Source organism: Globicephala melas, chromosome 9 (assembly GCF_963455315.2).
Source record: "Globicephala melas chromosome 9, mGloMel1.2, whole genome shotgun sequence".
Taxonomy (NCBI): domain Eukaryota; kingdom Metazoa; phylum Chordata; class Mammalia; order Artiodactyla; family Delphinidae; genus Globicephala; species Globicephala melas.
The window spans coordinates 56,528,804-56,556,673 of record NC_083322.1 but is presented as its reverse complement, the minus strand read 5'-3'; the positions used below and the strand labels follow the sequence as shown (position 1 = coordinate 56,556,673).

Sequence of the window (27,870 nt, the reverse complement as noted above, 5' to 3'; positions counted from 1 at the left end):
CCAGCGGTGGGCTAAAGGTTGTTGAGGGCTGTGCGTCCTTGGAACCAACTTGCCCACCTTCCAGAGCGCTCCCGGCAGCAGCCGGAGTAGCGCCCTGCCTGGAATCGGATTGTCCCGGGCTCCTCCTGGCATCAAAGGCTTCGAGGGTGGGAGTAGAGGCGCTCGAGACCCCCGTCTTCCTCACTTATTCACTGTGCTCACTCCCGGTAGGCTACTGTGCCCACCAGCAGCCCCTACATGAAGGGCGCTGTTCCCCCCAATCCAGCCTGCGCTTTCAGCCCCAGGCAGCTGCCCAAGTCTGACCGCTCTACCAGCACTTTCCGGACCCCCATGGCCCCTCTTCTTACCTCCGGACTCCCAGCTCCTTCTCTTGCTTCCTCTCAGGACCCCAGTTCCTAGCCAACCGTTTTCCCACCCATTTCTATCCCACTTTCACCACCGCGCCCACTAGGGACCCTCTCTCCACAGGCTCCCAGGTGGTGCTGTCCCCCGAGCAGTGGCTGAAGGAGCCAGGGTGGCACGATCTCTAGGGGTAGGTTCTTTGGGAAACTCACCCCTCCGGAATTTGCATCCTCTGGGGAGGGGGACAAGGTTCCCAGAAAGCTATCTCCGGGGACGGACGAATCCCCCAGCCCAGACTGTTGGGTCTCCCCACCCATTCTCCCCCTCCCCAAAGTCTAACGGGTCCCTCTCCTGCTTCCCGTGTTTACGCCGCGTTTTACTCTCGGGGGCTCGTGGGGTGAGCCCCAGCCGGCACTCGAGCAAGGTAGCCGCGGCGGGCGCAGCCCCACTCGCGGTACAGGGCGAGAGGGGCTGGTGCGGAGGCGCTCAGAGCTCTCCTGCTTCCCCTCCCTCTCCAGGGACAGGAGCGGGCTGACGGGGGCGGGGGGCTGGCGCTCATCAATTCCGCTGCCACCTCCTCTGCTGCCTGGGGGGTGGAGAGGGGGGTGTGGATGCGGGCGGGGTAGGGCGGGGGAGCGGACGAGGATAAGACTTAAGTCGGGAGAAGTTTGCGCACAGCGCACAGCTGGGAAGGAAGGCGCCGGGAAGGTGAGCCTCCTGGACTTTGGGGAGGTTGGAATCAAGCATGGGGATAAAGCAGATGCCTTTTAGCTTATAACACAAGCTGGGGTTAGGTATAAACTATCACTTAAGGCAGAAGTAAAGTGTCAGGAAATCAGGAGGGGGGCAGGAGAAGGAACGCTCCGGACTAACCGAGTTTTCTCTCCACTAGAACGGCTAGCCCCCCAGACACTGGGTGGGCTGCGCCGTGCCGCTCGCGGACCTTCCTGGGTTGGAGAGGTGCGCACAGTCCGCACCTCACCCAGCGGCTGCCATCTCCTACTCAGGAGATGCGCACTGGAGCCTGAGTTCCTGAGTCTTTGGAGCCACCACCTGCGAATGCCCTTCGCTTCTACTGAGCCATGTCGGGCAGCCCAGTGAGATTACTCCAGGTAAGAAGGGTCTCGGAATGAGTGGGACTTAAAGCTTTGGGATGTTCTCCGGGATGGTTAACAGTGGAGATGCACCAGATATCTTGTTTTTTGATTGCAAAACTGCAGTTTGATTGTAATGTTTGAGGTTCTGATTAGGGTCAGCTTAGTCGCAGTCGCCTCACCTTACCCTTGATTATAGGAAAGCTAATTGTCCTGGGAGGGTGCTGAAACTTAGGGTTTCATACTGAAGAGTCCTGGGATTTTGTGTGAGTTTTACTATGCTGTTAATATCAATGTTCCCACAAAAGTTTTATTCTCCAACTTACTGGGTATGGAAATTACGGGGCTGAAAGTTGTGGATTTTTTCCAAAAGGTGTTTATTAACTAACAAACAGATAATATCGGCGTCTATGTGATGTGTCATTGTTGTTCTTGATATTGGAAATGAATACAGTGTGAATGGAGTTGCTTGTTAAGTCATGTTTTACAGAGAATTATTTTCCAACAATCATTTATGCATAGCAGCCATTCTTCACACCTATTAGGAAAAACATGTTGTGTGCATAGTTTCCAAAAGGGTACTCTTTTTTCATGATGTTCTTTCCAAGCCTGGGTGAAAGACATCAAGAAAAGCTCTAACATATTAGTTCTTCTTCCCAAAACATTCATTTTCCTTGAGGTCCAAGGAAATCCATTCAAAGTAAAAAATCAACAGTCCAATTAGGTTTTTTAACCCATTATTCAGGCTTTATTTTGCAGATCTACTTAAGAAAAGCTCTGTATGAAAGCTTGAACCTAATATTACATAGTACATGCAAGACTAGAAGGTAGGGTTCTACTGCCGATCTTCAGGAGACCCTGACGGCTATAGTTAACCTGAACCAAAGCATCTGTTCAAGGCTATTTGTTAAAATTATTGGGTGATTGAAAGTGAAATGTTCAAAATAAACCAAAGTGTGACCATGTGGTTTCTGAAACTAATCTTTAAATAGCAGAGTGTCCAAGTTTGAGTGTGTCTTAAATGATAATAGAAAAGCAAATAGTTCATACATTCGGGCAACCGTGACTTACCCTTAGAGACAAAGTAAGAATGCTTTTAGTGTTGTGGGATTTATAAAGTATCATTTGTAATAGTATATTGCTAGCCTACTATGTGACCAGTTGCAGCCCAGCTTTAAAAAGTCAAAATTGCTGGTTTTCTACACTAGCATTATGAGAGGATCTAAGGTGATTAGATTTGCAAAACATCTTTGCAGTTTGTCAGTATTCTCAGTGGGCACTCATTTTTACTCAATATTTTAACATAGCTCAAAACCTCCATCAGCCGGGGTTTGCTTTGTTTCCATGCCTCTAATCTACAGTTAATTTCAGAAACTATATCCTCAAGAATAATAGTAAGTCATTGTCAAACACTCTAAGATTATTTATTGACCACAGAAACATACCCAATATAGTAAACATGAAATTCTTATTATAACTTATTCATAGGAACACATAAATAATCTTAGAGTTGTATTGTTTCATGATGCTTGGAGTTGAAGAAAACTCTGTGCTTGGTGAACTTCTCAGATTCTTTCAATGTTGACATGAATGAAGATATTATCTACTGTTGGTTTTTATTAGAGTAAAAATGAAATGGAAATAAGAGACTGGTGATATTTTCAATGATAACCTAAACCAGTGTTCTCAACTCGGGCTGCAAATTAGAATCAATGGGAGAGCTTTAAAAAAAAAAAAGGATGCCCAGACCCTACCCCAAACCAATTAAATCAGGTTATCTGAGGAAGGGGTTTACATTTTGATGCTTTTTTATGTGATTGTAATGTGCAGCCATGTTGGGAACCACTGACCGAGGTGATTCCTGTCAGGTTTGGTAGAGTCAGTTAATGTTGGAGGGTGTTGGAACATAAATACCATATGTTCTATTGTCAGTCTAATTTTTTTTAATATTTATAACTTGATATCCCAATTAGAAGAAAGAGATTATTTTTTCCTTGATGGTAGATGTTTAAACCATAACAGTTTCTGGTAAAAACATTTTTTTTTTTTTCTAAAAAACAAGCTATTGAGTTTGAAGCTTATCTGACTGTCCAGAAAATGGTTTAGTAAATTAAATCTAGTTTTAAGAGCTGTTAAAGACAATGTTTTATGAAACACAGAATTTGGTCTCATTTTACTAATACCTACATGATGTGTAATGTGCAAATATATACCCTTTTGAAGGGAGAGAAGAAGAAAATACAACTGTGCTCCTCGGCGCAGCAAATAACATATCCTGGGTGCTGACTATGTTCTAGTATTCTCACATAAATTAGTTTCTTTAAAGCTTACAGTAGCCTTCTGAGGTACTAGCTTTTATTCTGATTTTACATATGAGGAAATTAAGGACCCATTAGGTTAATGAATTTGCTCAAAGCTGCAAATTGAGTAAATCTAATATGTATTTGAACCCTGGTCTTCTTATTCTAAGTTCAATGCTCTAATAAGATATGTTTTATATACATACATTATATATATATATATATATATATATACACACATACATATTTAATTTAAAGACTGCATTTTTCACAAAACAGTATTGATTAAGAGTACGGCTTGATTCTGACACGGCTCTGCTTGGGTTTCATGCCCGACTCTATAACCTTCTAAGAAGCTGTATGGTTTTGGGCAAGTAATCTAACCTCTGAATGTCTTAATTTCCTTTATAAAATGGGGTTTTTCTAATGAGAATTAATGAATTAATAATTGTAAATCACTTTGGGTAGGTTCCTGGTGCAGAGTAGGTTCTATGTAAGTGTTATATTTTTTAAATGTCATTTATTCAAAAAATATTTTTGATTATTTGTGACATGCCAAGCAATGCATTAAGCCTGAAGATACATAGACAAATAAGATGTGTTCCTATCCTCAAGGAATTGGTCAATAGAGAATCACCAATACATAAGTAATATTCCACTCAGTTATGAGATTTTATTCAATATTAATTATAATTAAAGGCGTTATTTTGTGTGACAACTATGTGCTTTTCAATGTTAGTATGATCTTCCAGAGGTCTATATGAGTATTACAAAATCAAACCAAGTGATAATATTTTGTGTTGTCACCATGGTATTAACTTGTTTTCAATTCTATCAAAACACAGAAAATAATATTAACATATGTTTCTGGCTTCACTTTATGAGTTTAGAAAACTGGTAATATGGAAAGGTTTTAGGTCTTTAAATATTTATTTTAGAAGTAAAGAATTGAGAGGGGAAGAATTGATAGAAAATGTCATCAGAATCTATTCCTCAATATTCATAAGTGCAATTTTCTTGAATTGCTTTTCCAAAAAGTGTGTTGTCTGATTGGAGTGTAGTTTAGTTTAGGTTTTTTTTGTTAAGAAAAAAATTTTAGGGTAGGAAGAGTGGCTCAAAGCGTACAGTGAAAGGTCTCTAATACGGGCCAGCTGGGCCAGACATTGGAGCTGGCTGTACTTCTCCCACTGTGCCTGCAGCTGCATGCCACTGACCTGTACTGCACAATACCCCAGGGTACCTCTGGATACCTGAGGTATAAGATTATGTCTTTGTTCAAATGAAAAGCCACTCTTTATTAAAAGTAGCGTATGAATTGGTATTCTTTGTAAAGGAATAACACAAATACGCTAAACCCAAGGAGCTATTTCTCAAAGAAATTAAGTACCTGGCTCCATGAAATATTTTCTGCTTTTGTAATCAATATGTAACCATTCTATTTCATTAAAATATCTATTTGAAAATGTATATCTTTTTTCTCTGTTATTAAGTCTCAAGGCTACTCCCAATTTTTCCCATGGATACTGCATTTTATTCTTCCTAGTTTCACTGCCACCCCTCTCGTTTAAGCTTGCATTACCTTTAACAAAATGCTTAAATATTCTCCTAATATTTAGCCACATTTAGTCTCTCTGTGATGCATTCAGTGTTACACAACACCGTCAGACTTGTTTTCTAAGCTCCCATTTTGTCACTCTCAACTCATAATTATTCAGTGATTGCCCCACTCGTCAGCCTAGCATTGAAGAGATTTCATGATGTAATCTCATTTTATCTTTCCTATCCAAGTCCAGTAGAAAACCGCAACAGCTCCCTAATTCCAGTTCTGAAGCCATAGTGATGCCACAAAAATTGACTCCAGTCCATCCTTCATTTTCAGCCCTTATGCCAACAACTTGTTTATATTCCATTGCCTCAGAATTGGGGTATGTTGGGGGAGAACTCTTTACATCAGTGGTTCAGTTGCAGAGCTGCTTTGCTTTGGTTTTGATTTCTTTCTGCAGCTCCATTCCCAGACCCTGCCTTTTATTTATCTGGTAGTTCAGAATTTGGCATTTCAAATCTTACCTTCCTCTGTCCCTCAGAATGTATTCATCATTCCCCGGTAACACATCTAACAAATTATCACCCTTATAGTTTCGTTCATATTTAAAAACTCAGTAGATATTTACTAAATGCCTGTTGCATCCGAGTCAGGGCATATTGTGACAAAGCCTAGTTCCTGGCTTCATGGGCACGGGAGGAGACAGACAAACCAACAGACAATTACAAACCCGTGTGGTAAGTACTCCAGTAGAGAAATGCCATGAGCACTTTGGAAGCAGGGAGGAACAGCACCGAGCTGGACATCAAGGAAGCTTTCTGAGGGAGGTGACCCTAAAGGGGACATGATTCAGCATTTAAATGACAAAACAGAATGAACCAGATAAGGAGGGGAAGAGATGAGTTGTGTTAGAGGCAGGATACCAGACTCTAAAAAAGCCCTGGAGGCTTGAAACAACATGGTGATTTGGGGGAAGCCTCAGGTATCCAGAGGTACCCTGGAGGTACCGTAGGACGCAGGGCAACAGCATGGAGCCGAAGGCACAGCAGACAGCACCAATGAGATGTAGTCTTGCCGAGCCAGCCCTGTATTAGAGCAATGAGGCTTCCTTTTAATTTGTATCCATCCACCTTTCATTCTAATATACTTCCTAGCTTTCAACCAGACTGATCTACCAGAATGGCGGATCTGATTAAAAGTCCCCTATTTTAACTCTTTCAAGGACCCCCATTGTCCTCATGATGACATGCAAACTCTTTAGCACAGCCGGCCAGCACGGAAGCCTCTCTGTGACCTGTACCTTGCTGACCTCGCCAGGACCAACCAAAATACTTTATTGCAGTAACAGAGAGGAGAAACAGTTAGTGACCTTGGTGGAGATAGAAAAGGAAAAAGAAAAATCAAAACAGGAGATTATAGGTGTATGTAGGGGTAGTTGGTGAATGATAGAAATTTGAAGTGGGATAAATGAGGGAAATGGACGATTGCGAGATCAATTCCAAGTTTCTTTCACAGATAATAGGAGAGATGGATGTCATTCACATAGAACAAGTAACATTTCAGGGACGGAAGATAAAGAATTTAATTTGGAACGTGACGCATTTGGCTTAAACAGGTGGCAATGTCCAGTAGAAGTAGATACTGAAATTTGCGTCTCAAGAGAGAATTCTGGGGCTTCCCTGGTGGCGCAGTGGTTAAGAATCCGCCTGCTAATGCAGGGGACACGGGTTCAAGCCCTGGTCTGGGAAGATCCCACATGCCACGGAGCAACTAAGCTCGTGCGCTACAACTACTGAGCCTGTGCTCTAGAGCTCGCGAGCCACAACTACTGAAGCCCGTGCATCTAGAGCCCATGCTCCTCAACAAGAGAAGCCACTGCAATGAGAGGCCCGCACACCTCAACTAAGGGTAGCCCCCGCTCGCTACTAGAGAAAGCCTGCACGCAGCAACAAAGACCCAACACAGCCATAAATAAATAGAGAATTCTGTACTAGAGGTATAGATTTGGGAGACATAAGTATATCTATTTCAGCTGGTGGAATAGGAATGGAGGATATAACCTACAGAAAAGAAAAAAAGAAAAATGAAGGAAAAAAAAACAGGCAGACAATTAAAAAGAAAAACATCTAAGATGGAACCTTCAGGAAAACCAATTTTTTTTTAAGGGACAGCAGAAAATGAGCCTGCATAAAAGACTGAGATGGAAGGCTAGATGAAAGGAAAAACACGAGAGAAAGCTGTATTAGGGAAGCTAGGGAGGAGAAAGTGGGCACCCAAACAGAATGTTGTAAGCAAATCAAATGGGGTAAGGGTGGAGAGATCGCAGCAGGATTTAACTAAGAGCAAGAAATGAGGAAATGGAAGCCCTGAGTTTACAATAATTTCAGTTTGATATGCACTCCTTACTTCATCTCCCCTTTTTGAATTCCTACAGTCCCCTCTAGTTTAACTTAAATGCTACTTCCTTTTTTTAGTCTTGCATGTGGCCAATTCCCCCACTCCCAAGCAAGGTGTAATATCACATCCTGTTATCTATTTCCTTAGGGCTTCTAGAGGTACCATGCGTGCACACTTGTGTATATGTGCCTCTGTATGTATGAAGTATTCTTCCCTTTTGTCATTCATTCATTTAAATAAACTCTTAATCTCTTTATTATATTAGTGTATTGGGAAGAATATGAGTTTTATAATCCCCTTCCTCAGGGATTACAATCTAGAAATCCCAGTCTTTCAGCATCCAAATGTTTTCCAGAATATTTGTGTACTCAGAAGTTGCACAGGTGAATATACCAATTTTGGATCACAAATTATACCATTTTATATTTGTCTTACGGCATTTTATTCTCCCTTTTCTGTGTGGATATCTGTTTTTTTCTTATTTCCCTCCTAGATTAAAAAGGACAGAGTCACATATTAATCCCATATCCAGCACACATAAGAGACCTTCTCTTCTCTTTGTGAAATGGGTTAAATTTACCTAAACGTGGTCATAAATATGGCGCTTTTATTTCCCTGAAATTATTTTTGTCACATTGAGGCTTAGAGTTTTCCTCCTTTATGGTATCAGCTCTATATTGCTCCAGAGATTTTAGCCCCTTCTCTCTCAAATCAATAATCCATTCACATCTTGAACCTTCTTACACCCACACTCTTGTTTCCGGATTGAGTCAGTGTTGACTTGAAGAGCCAACTCTGTTTTTTTTAATCCAGCATTTAAAGCAGAGCTTATATATTCAGAACATAGCATTTTGTTTAGGCATGCAGAACCGTTTCCCACCGGCCTCTTTACACTTTCTTAATCACAAAGTATATACCTCTACTTCTCCCCTGCCTCTTGCACTAAGCTGAAGCTACTTAAGTGGTATTTATTTTCTGTAGGAAGGAAAAAAACAGGACTTTCCTTATCATATTCCCACTATGGACCGGAGTCCTGGAAGCGGTTAATTCTAAATTGTTTGAATAACGAATCATCAGCAAGTTAATACCTTTTAGACTTTAGGAATATAAATAAAAGAATAACAAAACAGCTGCAACTCATTGAACGCCTACTGTGCTAGATACAGTGATGTGCAGTCACTTCTCATGACAGTCCTGTGGAATATTATCAATCCCATTCCATAGGTGAGGAAGCAGAGATGCAGAAAGCTGACGCGGCTCACCAAGGTTCACGTATCTCGGAAGCGGCAGAGCTGGAACTCAAACCTGTTTCCCTAATGCCAAAAGATTAGGCTTATTCCACGACTGCAGTCAAATGACATTTTGATGATGACTTAGAAATCTTTCTATTATAATTGTGTATATTAATTGTCTTGAATGATCAGAGCCTTTAATGACGGACGGAATCAGGAGCCCCTCTCCATGGACATTTAAGTCAGTCTCTCCAGAGGTGTTAAGCTCAGCTTTCCCACCCACTGGGGCTGCAGGAACAGTGGGTCTCCCCATAACCAAAGCCCAGCAATTTCGAATAGCTTGCAATACTCCAGGTTCATGAAATTATGTCAAGTGGACATTCTAGGTAGCTACATACATAAGCAGGAATTTCCTGCACAGCAGTGAAAACGTGACATGTGACATAGTTCTTCTAGGATTTTAGGCTTTCATGTCTGACCCAAATCTATTTCTATTAACTAAACAAATGAGTTTATTGTAAACAAATGTGAATTTGGTGTCAGCCAACTATGAAAGCTATATTTATCCTTTCCTGGAGCCCAGAAGTAACAGCACTTATCCCAGAACTAGACTAGGAAAAAATTATCACTTTGATAATAATAATTTTTAAAGGAAAGCTCTGCCATTTTAGGAAGTTTCCTCTCTAGTGTTTTCATAAAGTCAACTTGGGCAACAAGGGAAGAAAGGACAGGCTAAGTGCTCTGGTGCCAAATTTAAATTTCAAATTGACTCGACTCATACATTAGTTAACCCAAACTTCAGCATAATTATTTGTTGCTAACCTTAAGTCTGACAGACAGAATTCTTGAAAGCGTGAGACTGTAGAAAATGTTGGTGTTTACGGACATTGAGATGGGGTCTCTTTAGCCCAAGATTCAAAGAAGTTCATGGCACAGAGAGCAAAATAATGCAGATTGCTTTAGCACCTCATTCCCTGGGCCCACTACAGGGCTAAAAGGTCAGGACAATATTAGAACACTTTTTCATTCCTAACATCCTATAGACTGCAAAGATGGCATTAAAGCAAAATCCCAGCAAAGTGGTGAGCCATCATTGCTGCTCGAGGGCCAATTCAGGAAAAACAAGAATTTACTGGGTTGCTTTTTTCCCACTCAAAATGAAAATAATTTTATTGCATCCAATGAGGAAAATGTATATTCTTACAATTTAGATATATCATTTGAGTGAATAGAAAGTCAATGAGAAACTTGGCATTTCTTCTTAGCTACTAAAATGTTAATAATCCGGGCATATTTGAGTAGTAGCAACTTGGAGTCAGCAAATATCAACACTGGAAGTTGTCTCATTGAGCTGCATTTTAATTTGTTAAAGAGGCATTCCTAGTATTTGAGGAATGCCATACATTTTCTCGGTAACTAATATTTTATCCTTATTTTTGATCTGGAGTCGAATGCTTTTATTAAAGAGCAGACTGAGGCAGAGATGACACATTTCCCCACCAGTAGGTGACAGTGCTGCCGTGAAAACTCCAGCCTTCTGACTCCAAGTCCAGTGCTCTCCCTGAAGAGTCTGCAAAGTTGCAGGGAGTTGTGGGCATTTGCAGACAAATATTTGCCCGAATGTACTTACAGATGACCACATGGAGAGTCAAACACATAATGGCCCTGGACTACATTGCATAAGAGGCCGAGCCTGTCTCTGGAGCCCCCTCCCTTCTCTTAGTTTCCCAAGCACCTACTACGCATAGTATTCCCCTTTATTCCAGAAAGCCTGCTCTCCTAAGAAAAAGCCCCACTGCTTGAGTCTTTCCACAATCTCCCATCAACTCCCTTTTGCCCCTGCCCCAAATCAATTGCTTTTCTTTTACCCTATTCCTACAAACCCTGCTGTCTGCAGATAATACAGTAGTAGAATAAACCTTTACTCTCTTCAAGAAAAAAAAAATTGCATTATCAATGATTCAGGAGGTAATTCTTGAACCTGGTATTTCCTGATGTGTGTTATTTGACCAAATCAAGTTGGATCTTTATTACCAAACTTGAAGCTCTGTCCTACACGTAAGCATATAAAAAGCTGTGAAGTCCATTTTGCTGCATATCCACCACAGGCAATGTAGCCCAATCACTGCCATCCCTTGCTAGGACCCCTCCAGTGGCCTCCTGGCTGGCCTGCTCACTAGCCCTTGCACCCCTCCCCTACACATTCTCTGCTCAGCACCCAAAATAAATTCCTAAAATGTAAATCAGAGCAGTGTTCCCCTCTGTTCACAACCATTTAAGGGCTTTCAACCACACCTGCACCCACGCTCCCACACTCTTCGCCATGGCCTCCTGGTCCTCTGTGCCCTAGCCGTCACGGCCTTATTGCTCCTGTGCCATCTATACCTGGACCATTCAGGCCACCGCACTGATCTCGATCCATTTGCTGGAGCACATCTTGTGTTTTGCCTCCGCACTCCCTTCACAGGAGCTCTTCCTTCCATCTGGGATGCTCTTTCACTCATTTTCACATGTCTAGCTGCTTCTGTTACGTCAGACCTTAGCTTAAATTGTCACTACCTCAAAGAGGTCCGCTACAGTCAATCACACTTCCTAAAGTATATGTTGCCCTGTTAATCTCTCTCTTTCTCTCAGCTCCTTGAATATTTCCTTCCTAATAGTATAGTTTGTAATCATTTTATTTTTTTTTGTTTGTTTTCTGTCACATGCATTAGAATATAAAGCCCATTAGGTCTGTCCTGTTGACTCTTCATTTCCAGCACTTGATTAATATCTGTTTAACAAATGAAGGTATATATTCATTTAATCTTGTCCTCACAGCATTTCTCAGTTTACATAGCCACAAGACCCTTTTGTGATATACCAATTCTTAATATCCTGCTGAAAATCTTTGGGAAATCTGCCTTTTCTGAAATTTAAGATAATAGCAGGAAATTTAAGTACTGATGCAAGTGTGGCTTGGGGCAGGTGGGCCTTTTTGGTCATCTTCGAATCCCCACTTAGATGCAGCTTTCACATATCTGATTCACAGCAAAGTATAATTTTTAGTTTTCAAGAAAATATGTATTAAAAACTTTCCAAAAACTTGGATATAAAATAGATTTATTGAAATATTTCAATAATGATAGTATTATCTGACACTTACATAGCACTTACTATGAGCCAATAATGTTCTAAGCCTTTTATAGATATTAATATATTTAATCTTCACAGCGACACTCTCAGGTAGGTACAGTTATCCCCTTTGCACAATGAGGAAACTGAAGCACAGAGAGGTAAGTGACTTATGGAAGAATGCACAGCCAACCCAGGACAGATTTGGAAATGAAACCAAGGAGGTGTGGCTCCAGAGAGTAAGTAAATCCTAAAAGAGAAATGTGCTTCTCGTACATTTATGTTAAAAGGTTAACAGCCAAAGTTATGTTATCATGATGTAAAATGTCAACACAACATTGTAAAACAACTATACTTCAATAAAATAAACTTAATACATAAATAAATAAATGATGTAAAATGTCTTTCACTTTTGCATTTTTTCCAACAGCGGGTCCATGGATTTCTCTCTTTTTCTTAGAAAATTAAAGAAATTAAATAGTGGTTTTCCTTGTCTGTTTCCTTTTCCTTGTCTGAATCTTAATCTCTACAGCTGTCAAAGGCTGCACCCCTGCTGATAGTATTCCACTCTGCCCTGTGGTTTACAAGAAGGGGAAATTGCACTTTGCCAAGTTGACATCTCATTCATAAAAAGCAGAGTCAAATGCAAAAACTTAATCTGTTTTATTATTGTAAAAGTTCAATTTCTACTAAAAAAAAAAAAGCAAAACACAGCTTTTCACAAAACATGGTTTTAAATAGAATTTCAAAACTATATCTTGATTACTTACATGAAAGTTAGTCAGAAACCCATGATATATATGGTTTTAACTAGGTGGAGAAAAAAAAAAGTGCTCTAAAAATGGCAAGTACAAATACACTGCATTTTAATTAGCCTAAAAATGGTCAAGTTTCCTACTCACTCACTTGGAGATGATAAACTTTCCAAGATCTATTTTGGAGCATGGCAACTCTTTTCCATGTGTTCTAAATGGTCTTATTTCCCTATGACTGCATTGGCACTCTGTGTACTTCTGCAGGGGTGTGGGGCAGGGGATGGGGACCTTCCGATACCCAAAGGAAAATCTGTGTGTACTTCCATGTTCAAGCTGCTCAGCCTTTTGCAAGTGATTTTCATTTACCACCTTGGATATGTTTTTAACTTATTTACCATAATCTGAAGTTATTTTCCTTTCTAATATGAATTTTAACTCTTTTATTTACTGGTTTTAAATTTTTCATGCATCCTCTTGTGTGATGTATTTGAGTCTGAAGCTTTTTTTCCCTCCACTGTTATGGCTCATTTTAAGAATAATGAAAGAAAGAATGGAAAACATGTGTTTCAGGGCTATTTCACAGAATATTGATCTAGAATCAGTTAGGCTTTACATTAGATTATCCAATTTCCCTGTGAATCAGGTCATTTTTCCAGCAGTAGGTTATCATTTTAGAGGCAAGGGAAATGAATACACCAGAAAGTAAGAAGGTTTTATCCTCCAAAGTTGTATAAAGTGTAATCAAATTCATGGAGAAAAAAAATACGTATACAGCACAAGGAAAAATGGTTTTATTTTATTTCAATCTAGTTGGAAAAGAAAATCTACTCTTAACATTTCTTCTGTCAATTTGATATGATGCTACATTCTAAGTACTCAAGAAGAAAAGGGCTCAGGATGGTCTTTGCCCTTTATCAATCTCAAAATATTACAGAATAATATTTCTATAACCCTCAATAATACAAAATATCCTCTTAGGACAGAAAAGAAATCACTTGATTTTTAACACAGAAACTTATCTTGAATGCTTTTGAAGATTGATCAGTGTCTCTAGCAGAAGAGGAATGCTTATCATTCTATTCTGTTTAGGTAACCTTCAGATAGATAAATTAGTCTAATCAACTTAGCAGAAGCCCAATGTTTCATAAATATTGCCTTATAGAATTCGTTTAGACCCAGCCTAAATTTTTCTCTGCAAGAAAGCCAAAGAACAGTCTGGTTTACAAACTAAGGAAGGTTATGCTTCAGAGCAGACTGACTCTGGCGATAGCATATGGGACCTGGAAAGGTGAGAAAGAACCTTTCTTTGATATTTCTCTGTTGATTTAACTGTCAGATTTTTCCAAACCCCCTTTTGTTTTCTATTTCCAGTCTGTAACACCTCTTAGCATAACAAGGACAATACATTTGAGCCCTTCTTCATATTTATTTAAATACCCAGCTAAATGATTTAGAAGAAAACCCCAAGTTTTAATAACACCAGGTTTTGTCAATAAAAGTTGTCTTTCACCATCAATTTTACATATATGTGCCCATTCCCAGACCTCATTCAGATTCTTAAGTCCCAGTTATGTTCGTTTAAGTTAGTCCATGATCTACTTGTGTGTTTGATGAATTTTCAGACAAACATAATACCTCCATATCATGCTCCCTCTTCTTCTCAGTCACTTGTAAGTCTTCTAAAACAAACTTCTACCTTTTCCCCACTCTTTAGCACACATGTTCTTAGGGATAATTAGAGCAGACCTTAGAGGTCCTAATCCAACTCCTTCATCGTACAGATAAAGGAATAAAAGAGATATAACTTCTCCAGTATCACATAGATATTTCCCCTTATCCCCTCAGTCAGATGTTTTGGGGGAACAGGAGAGAATAGCTATTCTAGTTCCATATCATGGTGCATTGGACAATTTTAGATTTGAATAGAGAGGTATATATTAGAAAGAAAATAGGACATTCTTCATTAAGGAGTCCAGATCATAGCAATATACACTGAATTTATTCCTCCTGTTGATGTCATCACTGTCCAGAATCTTCAGCTGCCAGACTCCACCCCACATTAAAGAAAAGAAGGGGTTGGGATCCAGACATAACGCCCATGGTAACTAGCCGGCAGAAATGTGAGCGATAGATAGCACCTTGGGTGGAGTCCCTGAGTTATCCAGGCTGATGGACATGAAAATAGAGACTTAGGAGAGAAAACAAGCTGGTCTGGTCTTACCATTACTCTTTTGCAAGCTGGAGAATTTTTTTTTAAAGTCTCTGTCTTTTTTTCTTCCCTCTTCACAATACTTTTAAGCTGAGCTCCAAAATAGGTATTGCTGAATGTGTTTTCAGGTAATCATGAATGTGTTTTGCTTTTACGATTTCTCAGTGTGCTTGTTTAAATAACATTCAAAACTTTCCCAAGGCAGTTTGCTTTCAGGTGCATTCAGGACCTTAAGGGACAAATAGATGGAACAGATAGGTTTTTAGGCACATGATAGAGGGATTGGCTGGGACAGACTTTAAAGTACTACACCAAAGAGGGGCTTGGAGAAGCCAAGGGCCATCTGCCGACTGTGAATGCACTAGGGGAGTACGGAGGGGAAATGTCACAAAAAATAATAATGACTACCACATCATAGGCTTCTGATCAGTGTCATTCTATGTACAAATACACATTATCTCATTTAGGCTCCACAGCAAATGAGCTCAGCTCAGCTCAAATGAGCACAGCTCCCTGCAAGCTAGCTATTTTTATTTCCATTTTACAGATGGGAAACCTGAAAATCAAAGAAGCTAAATAAATGAATAATAAGAAGAAATAAGAACAAGTTATTAATAATAATATTTTCATAATAAATTAATTTAAAAACTAACATTTTTGAGGGCTTATTATGTTGGTTCTTAAATGAATTATCCCATTTAATTCTCATAATAATTACAAGCATTATTGTTATACTCATTTTACCTCCAGGGAACGGTGAAGCTTAGAGACTTAAAGAAAGATGATGTAACTAGAAGCAGAGGCAGGATTTAAACGTAAACAGCCTAACTACAGAACCCACGGTAGTAGCACGCTGTCCTGTGCCACAAAAAGCAGAACATGCTTTCTCACCCAGGTCTGTTTGCTGCTCAGTCATGATTTTTCAGGGTCCCACATGGCATTTAAAATAGTAGTTCTCAAATCTCGTCTGATGACCCATGCGGATCCATGATGAGATTTCACTGTCTGGCCCCAAAATTAAAATATCAAGAGTTTGTCCTACCACTAAGTGTATTCACTGAGATATATTCTTCCCTTTCTGGAGCAAAAGTATCCATTCTTTTTATCTAATGATGATAACTTATGAGAGGTTGTTAAAAATACTCTTTACTTAAAAATTATGAATTTGTCAACCCTATGCCCCTTACCTCACATTGGGGACAAATGACAGAGGAGTTGTACTTATTCATAAAATTTAAAAATCAAGCCTCTCCTCATAAAAAGAAATAGAATGCTACTAGGAAATGAGGAGTGGTACAGAAAGCAAACTGCAAAATTTCCCAAGATTAACCCTTATTCTAGTAAGTACCACTTTATAGTTTTTAAAGAATTTTCAAGGAAGCAGGTTATACTTGAAAGAAATTCGTATCAGTGAATAAATATATTTTTATGGTATAGCACTCTTAATATACAAAACACATAAGCTTTGGTTGAGTAGAGCACACATCATCTAGGAAGTACTTTCACATTTAGTGTCTCGTTTGATCCCCACCCAACACTCCCTGAGGCAGTGCATACTTTAAAGGATGCAACAGGATGTACTGCTTATTAGTATTGTTTGGCCTCTCTTAGCCTCAGTTTCCTTTAAAGAAGGAATTATTTATATCTTAAAGGATTATTTCATGGATTTAACATAAAGTAGGAAAAGTGCCAAGCATGATACAGGATAAACAGCAGTCAGTAACTGCTATCTATTTTATAATTATGATCCTCATTTTACAGAAGAGAAAACTATAACTCAGATGAAAACATAAGCTAAAGTAGCCCATTTAGTTAAGTAATAGAGTTGGGGCTTGAGCCTAGCTCTATTCACATCCCAAAGCTTCTCTTGGTTACCCCTCACCCACAATTTTACGTGAATCCCAAACCTTCTTTTTACTATCGCACACCACAATTCCAGTAATGGTAAAAACTTGAGAAGTCCCATTGATTTAAATATGCCTCCATCTCTCTGTAGATGTATGTTTTAGATGATGCTGTCCATATGGGCACAACACATAAACTTCTCAGTAGGAGAATCAGATGAAATTAAAATGATTACTTTTATATATATATCAATCCAATAAAAATAACATTAAAACAAATACAAGTGGGAATGGAAACTGGAAAGATCACCAGAGGATACGAAAAGTAACATCTTGTAGTGCATAAAGGAGGCAGTACTGAAGGTCATCAGTTTAATGGGAAGATAAAATCTGAAAGTGGAGTGGACCCATGATTTTTATATCTATAAAAAAGACCTCATTGTGTGACTGGTACATACTAGCAGATATGTTTTTCTAAATTTCAGACACTGAGAATCAGTGTATTGTTTGTTTTTATTTAAATTGCCTGAAGAGCAACTTCATCTCCCTAGAATAGAGGGTGGCTTTAATTGCCAATGGAAGATTAGAAAAAGTCAGCATTTCACTGATTCCTTAGGCAACAGCTTTGTTTTCATCATAATCCTAAAGAATAAGAAGTTTCTGTCTTTTTAAAGAGAAAGGAGAAGTATGACATATTTCAGTCCTCAGAGCAAGCAAATGAGGAAGGAAAGCCAATTCCTTTTCTTTTCTTTCTGAGGGGTTTTCTCTTAATATAGCACACTCTAATTGAGTTCCATCTCTTGTTTTGAGCTCATTAGTGATCTGGATCTTAAGTAGCTGCTTCTAATATATTCAGACCCAAGTGTATACTGAGTACACACTGTGTTGTGAGAATAAATATCTTGAACTTAAAGAATTTAACAGTTATTGATTAAGTTTCATGTCTTCCTCTGATTTAGGGTGTAGTTTTGCAGGAGAGATCTTGTCACATGGTCTGTCAGCCACCAGACAGGGAAGATAACAAGGCTGGACCTCCAAAGGGAAGTTAAGAGTTGTCCAAGAGACAGGGACACCAGTGAGAGGATGACAAAGAGAGAGAATGTTTGAGAATCTCAATTTCTGCACTGATTATGAAAATGGCTTGAAAATATTTATATTCAAAGACCAACGTATTTCTTTAAAGATTAACTTTGCTCCATTAAAAGTTATGAGTAGAAATATTCAAAATGTTTTTTTCAAGTACCCAAGCATCTTGGCCAGAAACTCACCACCGCACCTAAAAGTGAGAAGGTGAAGGAGTCACAGCATTTAGCTTTGGGCCTTGCAGATTTATTTCAGGTAATAAAAAACATTTTAGATGAAATAATCGACTTGACCTATAATACCAATAAATCATTTTGCTAGGCCACAAAAGAGCAAAGGCCTTGGTACATAACCCATCAGAGTGTGGAAGGTATTTCTTTTCATTTGTTTGTTTCTATTCTCATCACTTTTTTTAAACTTTTTTTTTTTCGTAGTGAGAGTTCTGACGATCCACTTTATTAGCAAATTTCAAGTGTACAAGACAGTATTTTTAAACTGTAGCCACCATGCTGTATGCTGGAAGGCTCTTCTTAATAGACAAGCTATAGAAAACCAGATCAGCCCAATTGTGCTGGACAGCAATCATAAGAAATGATTTGTTGTCTTGGAGGGGGTGGGTAAGGGAACAGAAAAGTTTTAGATTAGTGTGTGAGACTCTTGCTAAGAGGTACTGCAGAAACTTGCCTAACTTGCCTACCCATTTTTAAAGTTACCATTTGCTACCAGTCTTACTATATTTTCTCAAATAATTTTCTCAACTACTCTTTTATATTCATGACATGGAAGTTGATGCTAGGGACAAGGATTTTATTAGTTATGTTTTTTAACCTCCCATGTTCTCTCCTTACTGCACTGAAGTGTTAGTTCTCACACTTCAGCCAGCAACAGAATCATTTGGAGGGCTTATTAAAACAGATTTCTGACCCCACCCCAGGGTTTCTGATTCAGTCTAAGGTGGGGCTCAATCATTTGCATTTCTAGTAAGTTCCCAGGTGATGCTGATGCTAATGGTCAAGCTATCAAGCTCACAAAGACCTCCCAGGTATCCATTCAACACGCTCTCTTCCCTAGCCCTTCCATAGTTCAAGGGTTTTCAGTTTGACTACTTCGTGCCCAATACCATCTTGCCTTATATTTGCCCCAGCATTTTCTTGGCCACTGTCAACAAAGAACAAACGATAATGTGATTGCATTTTGAGTGAAGGATTCCAGATGCTATACTTCCTCACTGCCCATGTTTCTAATGTTTTCTTTCCTTCCAATACTTCCAGTACTTTCCAGTATTTCTAAATTCATATCAAAAAGAGCTGGGTGAATAGGAAGAATGGGTTTTTTTTTTCATTTATTTTTCTTTATTCCAGTTAAGTGTTGATTAATATAATGAAAAGAATTGCCTTTATTTAAAAGATAACAAGATGTGAAATCTGCTCTCCCCTCTCAACATCTCTACTGAGTCTGAGAGATACAGAAAAAAACTGAAGCTCTATTTATTTTAAGTGACATTCTTCTAGCCCACTAAAGGTAAAAGTTCCAGGAAGTAGCCATTTTTTCTTCCTAAAACAAATGGCAGAATAAATAATGTCCTTTAAATAGTACAAATAAATAAACAATTGTGAGACCTTGGTATATAAAGAAATAAAGATCCCTACCAATGTGACAGCTTTTAAAACTACTACTGCTGTCATGATAATTATATGAAAGGCAGAAATTGCTTTATTTCTCTCTAAAAACTGGATATAGGACATTAGTTACAAGGGTGTTTTTATTTTTGCTTTATGTTGTTTTCTATATTTGTTGAACAATAAAAAAATTTTAAGGAAAAGAAAAAATATGGATGTAAAAGAGACTGCTAGATTTAAGTTTGTTTATTCAAGCCACATTATTGAGTGCCTACTCTGGACTAGGCATTGCTTTAGGCAATTGAAATACAGCAATAAAAGACAGACAAGGCCATGCTTCCCGGGAAGCGTTCTAATGCAGAAGATAGGTGATAAACAAATAATATAAGCAAAAGATTAAAAGGAGTCAGGATCTCGCCTTATCATAGGTCAAAATATGCCATGAAATTGAAATAGCTAAAATACCATGGTATTGACACAGAAAAGGATAAATAGATGAATGGAACTAAATAAAGAGGCCAGAAACACCTTGGAATTTAGCAGATGATAGCATTAGCATTTCAAATCAGTGGTGAAATGATGAGAAATTCAAAATGCATGTCTGCGCTGTACCATACTCGTAAACAAATACTGTTGTATTTCAGGTCTAAGTGTAAAAATTAAAAGTGTAAATGTACTAGAAGGAATAGAAGAGAATATATTTGTTACAATCTAGGTGTTGTAATTCTAAGCTTAATACAAAACCCCAAAGCCCCCAAAAAAGGTGGAGAAATGAAAGATTTGACTACGTATAAATGGAGAATTTCTATAAAGTAATAATTTCTGAAAATAAAATTATAAGTCAACCAACAACATGAAAAAAGTATTTGTAACATATAGAATAATGTTTATTGAACACATACTCTATACCAAGCATCATCCTAAAAATTAACAAACACTGTGTTATTTTTAAGACTCAAAAAAATCCTACCAGGTATGTAGTTTTATTATCGTCATTTCTTATCTAAACAGTCTGAGGATTGGAGACTTAAGTAAAATGTAAAGTCATCTAGCAAGAAACAGGCAAAACTGGGATTTAAACTCAGATCTCTCTGACTCCAGAGTTTAAGTTACTAAACACTGAAATACAAAGAGCTCCTACAAATACAAAAGAAAAAAATAGTCCAATTTTTTAAAAATGAGTAAAGATTATAAATCCATGGAAGATGAACCACATGACCAAGGTCATTATAATAAGGCATTTAGCCTCACTAACAATCAGGGAAAAGCAGGTGATTTAGTATTACTAAATTACAAAATTACAAATGCTGATATGCTTTGGCCTAGCATTTCTATTTATTATCTACCCTAGAGAAATGAGGGTCTTTCTGTATATATCCATCAGTACCTCTATAATATTCCTTGCAATATTATTTGTAATTCTTCAAAGATGGAGAATCACTCCCTAAACACCAATCAACAGGGAAATAGTTAAATGTATTATGACATACCTGTGTTGTGCAATACAAAAAGCCATTAGAACAGAATGAAGTAGATCTATATGTACTGGCATGGAAAAACGTTCATATACTAAGAGAAAAGAAAGTTTCAGGGGAGTATATTTAGATAGATAAATAGATCCTGTTTTGTAAAATTGTATGTTCTACACACATCTTTGTGCACATGAAAATATCTAGAATGGTAAATCTCAAATTGTTAATGGTTTCCACTTTTGAGCAGTTGTATTGGAGAAGTGGGATGAATATGAAGGAGAACTTTAACTTATATAATATAAAATAAAGTAAAAAAAGTTCCCTTCAGTTTAGGTTTAGTGATTAAAAATATGTATTTTGTTAAAAGCAATAAGAAAAAAATGCAGTGGCAAATATTTTAAAAACAAATTTTAATTAAAAACTAGAGAACATATTGAAGATATCCATGTCAAATGGTCCATACACCATTTTTTCCTGAACACAATCTGTGAATGCAAGGAAAATGCCCATGTTCATTTCTGAACTGTTTGCAGGATGTAGTATTTGGTTAAGGTAAGCCACGCAGGGTGAAATATCTGTTCCAAGCATTTGGCCATCTGAGTTACTCACCTCTGTATTAACAGATTAAGTTTATTCTTGTCGCAGTTGGTGAAAAGGACCTCAGTGGATATGGGATATTTTAATTAGATTTAAAATTGAGCAGAAATATTCATTCATAAATGTGATAAACCTCCTCTGTCTACCAATCAAAAGATGTGATTTCAGATGAGATTTAGCTTGATGTTTCTACCTGTTTTAATAAACCTACAATAAGCTCAGTGCTGTTGCTTGACCTGTTTCACTTTGATATAGTCATTAACCTGCATCAATAAACTGTTTAACAAGTTTTGAATTCAATGTGTCCCCTTTGATAAATGTCTATCCCTTCAAAATAACTTGAAAGGAGACATCACTCGAAACGCTTGCATTTAATCTGCTCTGCAAGTGATTTTTTGCTGTTTAGACCACTGTCATATTTATTTGGGGCTACCAGCCTTAGTCCCATCCCAGCTTTTCCAAATGATGACCCCAGGAGTATGCAGGCCTGTCATTTCTTCTTCACAACCAGTTTGAGAATAATGAGCAAATCTTTCTCTAGCCCACCCATAGCCCCTAAGGGCCCTGAGTTAACTGTGCCTGCACTGCTCTGGAGCACAGAGGGCATGGGGCATTGCTGGAGCCTGATCAAAACAAAATCCCCTCTGACTATCAAGTTCCTGACCTTCTATTCATCTAGAAGTTTCTCCAGCAATTGACGCTTGAATAGCAGTATTGACGCTTGAATAGTAGTTCTGTTTGACATTCTCTGTCATCTGGGTGGGACCTGCCTGCCTGCATTGAAGTTCCCACTGGCCCTTGGACCCTAGGGAGATGGGACCTGGCAGTTATCTCATAACCACAAGGACCCTCAGTGTAGTAGTTAAGTACAGAGACTCTGGAGTCAGAGATTCTAAGATCAGGTCCTGGCCTTGCTGGTTACTGGCAACATGGCCTGGGGCAAACAATTTAACCTTGCAATGCCTCATTTTTCTCATCCATTCAAGAGGAATATTAGTTCCTACCCATCAGAGTTATTGTGTCAATAAAGATTGAATGAGTAAGGCTCTTGGCACAGTACCTGGTACAGAATAAGTGCTCAAATATTAATGACATTATGTACTTTATAAAATGACATGTACTTATGTATGGCCTGGCAGTTGGACCCTCCACTATCTCTGACTTCAGAATTCTGCATTTATCTTATCTCTGCAGCTGAGACGTCACTTTGAAACATAGTGCTTAGAAATAGACTAGAAATAGCCTGCTGCTACTTGGTTGTAAACTTTCTGCTCTTCCCAACAGACTATTGCTGGACTCTGTATCCTTATAGTTTTCCTAGGTCCCTCATTCCCTCTAGGTTTAGCTGTCTTGTTCTAAGAAAAGGCTGGTAATAAATATCAATCCCTTTTCCGAAACAAATTATGACAGGGTCATCTTTAATTTAGGTCACTTGTGCTGTCTAACTTCTGTCTCCTTTGATCTCTTTGCATGTAGATTTCCTTTCTTTCAGGAAAGTTTGCATTTCTAAGATGGTTCTTAATCTGTAAGGAATAGGAAAAATCTCTTCTAGCAAGTGTTGAACACTTTCTTGCTGACCGCTAAAAAATGAAGTATCATGAAAAATAAATACATACACTGTCAAACAGATGACTTATAATAGAAATGGTACCTCTAACAAAGCACATTTTTATATACCAATTTTCATGATGGTTTATTAATAATGCACATCTCTTCATATGAAAAACTAAACAGATAAAACCAAAATCTTGTGGCAATTTACAAAGGCCACCATGAAAATATCACACTGAAGCAAAAAGTGGAGTGGATGTGTCAATCTGAGGTTTATCCATTGATCATGACAGGTTTCACAGTTAAAGTTTAAATTCTAATGTCTTGAACAAATTAACAAAAGCAGAAATGGCAAATAAGTTTCTTCTCACTTGTCTACTCTAGAGCCCTGTGTTGAGAAGGATGCTGACATCACATCTAGGCACAGTAGCATTGGGTGCCATGCTAGAAGATTAATATCTGTCATGGCTACAGGAGTGGGAAGTCATGGGATTTGTACCACATAGTCGCCATCCCTGCTTGTTTTGGGATTACACATACATTCCCGTTGTGTAGTCAAAGTAGGGTGTGTATTTTGTAGAAAGGGAGAGTGCACCGACACTTGAGGAGGGGGGCATGCAGGGATTATTTTGAACTAGGCACTGTATCAGAGCACATGCACTCACTCAGTGAATCACTATAATAACACCAAAAAGTACATACTATTATTAACCACATTTTACAAATGGGCAGATTGAGGTACAGAAAAACATCAGTAACTGCCCAAGGTGATACAGCTAATAATGAGTAAAGCCCATTGGCAGAGCTGTCAGGAAGTCTGGTTCCACACTCTGCGTCCTTACCACTGTACTAATATGCCTCCAAAGTTTTTTGTGCAAAAAACAATAGAGAGTAAATGTTCATGAATATCTTTCTACAGCATGAATTTTGTAAACCTAGAACTATGGAATCTTAGTGTGAGAAGGGATCTTGCTGGTTATCTGGACCAAACTTCCACCTGTTAAAGGATCCAGTCCCTAATACCCAGTCCCATCTTAGTATCTCCAGGTTCTCACCTTATTGAACAGCTCTGAAAACTCTTTGATATATGCTTCCCTATGAGTCACACCTTTGATCCTACATGTGTCCTTTATGGAGCGAACAAACCATTCTATACCCTCTTCCACAAGATGGCAACATTTTGTCAGTGAAGTCTTAACCACCATGGCTGAAATTTGATAAGCAAGGAGGCAGCAGATTTTAAAAACAATCCATAGTTGAGTGAAAGACCATTTTCTCTTAAAACTTTCCCCTTCTAAACCAACCCTATGCATTTGAAAGAAGGTGGTTAGGGGTTCATATTCCCATTCGCTAGCTAAAAATGATACATACTTTTGCCATTATCATAGAAACAGATTCCCTGTTTATCCCACCCAATGAGGAAGAACTGCTTTGTTTTTTTCCCAAGGGTTGTCAGACATATTCTACTGAAGATGGTCCACCATGTCTAATGGGCAAAAGTAATCCCTTTTTTATGGGGGCAGGTACTACTTAGAGAAGAGGGAAGCTCTACTTGAGCATTTCTTCTTATGATGTCCCTCAATTGCTTGTTGCTTGAGATTCATAAATTCTCTTTGATATAATAATCTATAAATGGGCTATACTTCTTATATGAAGATAGTGCTAATCATCAAAGATCAACTTTGAAATTAATCTAGTTATGTCCTCCAGAGAGGATAGAAGTAGACCAAAGAGAGATAATTACAGAGATGTGGTTTAATATAAAGGTTTAATACCAAACCTGATTCACCCATACTTCAGGTCATGGAAATGACTTTCTAAAGATGGGGCTGAATAAAATATGGACAATCAATTAATTCACAAAGGTCAGGCTTTGACCTTGGTTTAGTTGAAGTCATGAGCATATGCCCATCAATATGCATACCAGTGGAGCTGAATCTTATTTTCTACATTATTTTTAAAGTTTTGAAACAGTGCAGTCTTGGAAAGGGCATAACATAAACAGTCAGAACACCTGGGTTCCAGCTCTAGCTCTGCAGAAGGTTTTGTGACTTTTTTTGAGATTATATTTTACTAAGCACCAGTTAGTCTTTGAGAAATCGAGCTGGGTATTTTATTTTAATATTTATTTAATCTTCATAGCCACTTTCTAAGTTAGATCATACATTTTCCTTGTACAGATGAAGAACTTAAACCTCTGAGAAGCTAATTAACAATGGCCAAGATCACTTAGCTGGTAAATGACAAAGCTAGGGTTTGATACAACCTTTTCTCTGCATTAAACTGTTTCCATCACTTAACCTCCTGAGTTTGTTTACTTCTTTGTAGAAGTGAGGTCTACCTGCTCTCCATGTACTTTGAACTTTGACATTCTTTGACTTTGGTATAAATATTTAAATGTAATGTCCTGTTCTATTATTATAATAATATTATTATTATTTTCCATTTCACTGCTGGCCAGCCTTTTTCTTAATTTGAATTATCTATATTGAACATTTATTTCAGTTGGATTTACCAAATTATGTAATTTCTACTTGGGTTGGCTTCATACATCATGATTTAGTCTTACATGTATTATATCTGTAAAGTTAAATATTACAGAATTTGAGTCTTACAGTTCGAAGTTACGGTTCCCCTTGTTGAAAGTAGACGTACTGGCACGTTCTGTCCACTCCATCCAGGAGATGCCCCCCACAAGGATGGTCCTCTTGTTTGTTTTCTCAAAGGGTAGGGGGATAAAAGCCCCTACGACCTTTTGCCAAACTCCTCTTCACTTTTGCTGTCACTTTTGGCCTGGTGCCTAAAAGTAACATTGTTATTCTCTATGTGGGAATGGACTCTAATGTAGCTGGCACCTAAAAACCTGTTGAAGGAATTTGTTGTGCCGTTGTTTTTATTGCTGGAACATTAAGGGATTGATTCTGAGCATAGGAATCATGTTGGCAAACAGCCTTCCATAATAAGTGGAGAAATAGCTTATTGCCAAACGGGGTGGAAAAGTTTGCCTGCATGTATCCCAGAGCTTTATTCCTACCAAATGCTGTATGTAGGAAGCCTTGCTCTTGAAATACACTATTCGAGTTCCTGAGCGCATTTCTTGGGAGTTGACAAGTCGTCCAGTAGGTGGCAGAGTGCTAACACTCTGTTAATGGCTTTTCCTGTTAAAAGGAATTTTCTTAAACTTGGATGAAAAAACAGTCTCAGGAAGGACTTGCTTTATATGTATGTTGTTAGAGTATATTTACTTCATTTCAAGCATATTTGTTTCATTTTTGGAAATAATTCCAAAATTAAATAATTTTTGAGCTTTTGTATCTTGTTTGCGTGTTTGTTCGTTAACTTTATACTCAGTCATTATGCCTCCTTCCTCCATATATTTATATTTTACACTTCCAATTATTTTTTTCCTAGAAATAAGTAGAAGCAGGTATAGATTGAAAGTGGGTTTTTGAATATTTCAAGTACGTGTTTTGTCATCTTTAATCCATCCAGTTACGGTATTTGTTTAATACACTTCCAGTTGCTCCAGTCCCCACGTCTCATTTTCTTGCGCACACGCGCATGTGTGTGTTTAGCGCAAATGAAAATTCTTGGTTACAGTAAATGTAAATTCTAAAGATATTAAAATCTGCCAATCTTGATCAAATGGACAAACTTCTCCACTAACTTCTCTTTAAAGAGGAAATAAAACCATACACTATGTAGTATACACTGTTTAATCGAGTCATTATTTTGGGAAACAAAGCTGATCAAATGTTCTTACTGGGAAAAATAATAAAGACTCCACCTCACATTTTGACATATTGTTGTATTTAGCTAAAGTGCAGCAAATGATGAACTCTATCATTGTGTTCTGAAGCAAATCGTCGCGTTTAATTATGTTGCCAGTCAGATTCCTCCAGAAGATAAGATTTTTAGTGATTAAAACTGAATTGCCTATTTGCACTGTTTAAAGCACTGCTCCCTCAGCAGCATATGGTGGTTTGGGATAGATTAGCTCCTGGATAGCCTTTCTTAAATGTACTTGTCATTGTAATAATATTTAAACACTGTTCATGGTCTTTACATCTCAATTGAGTTACAAAGATACAGAACGACATTAGCTTTGCATTTCCCACTCACTCTACTTAATAAGGTCTCTGGCAAGCCTTCAATCTGCAGAGGGTTTATCTAGTCAGATGATCTGAATAAATTCTAAGCTCAACATTTTAATGTTTTTACTTCGATCTTCTCATCTTGATACCCAAACCACAAATCTTATAAAATGATTCTCCCAGTAAACTTTCTATGAAAAATAATCAGTCACTTCAGCCTCCAGAGTAATTGTCTTCATATTATCTAATATCAGCTTCCTAAGCTAGGTATTTTAAATGGTCCAAAAGCGAGAATGCTCAAGAAACAAACTGGAAAATTTCACAGTTGAGAAGATCTCATTCTTTCTTTTGTACCAGATGTCCCCTTTTCTCGCTCTCCCTTCCCTGACTGAAAGGGGCATCATAATTGAGAATTTTGAGCATCACCTGAAAAATGTTATTGCCCTTAAATATAAAAGACAGGAGGTCTAAGAGTACTTTATCATCACTTTGTCTCTAACATTGATTGATGTAAATCTCCCGGCCAATCATAGTGCCCATGCACTGTGTGGTCTTGTCTCATTGTACACTGGAGACACATAGAGCAGCGATCAGTTTAGTTAAAGATAGAATATTAAAAGTAAC

At 38.2% G+C, this 27,870-nt stretch overlaps 1 protein-coding gene across 1 annotated transcript in view; it reads left to right on the top strand.

Annotated features, from left to right (window-relative positions):
- Positions 1 to 982: 982 nt before the first annotated feature.
- CALCR (calcitonin receptor) overlaps positions 983 to 27,870 on the top strand; it is a 150,196-nt gene continuing 123,308 nt past the window's right edge. Inside the window, exons 1-2 of the mRNA XM_030857260.2 lie at positions 983 to 1,050; positions 1,235 to 1,454. Of these exons, the coding sequence (XP_030713120.1) occupies positions 1,425 to 1,454 (30 nt within the window). The 5' untranslated portion in view covers positions 983 to 1,050; positions 1,235 to 1,424. The remainder of the gene's footprint in view (positions 1,051 to 1,234; positions 1,455 to 27,870) is intronic.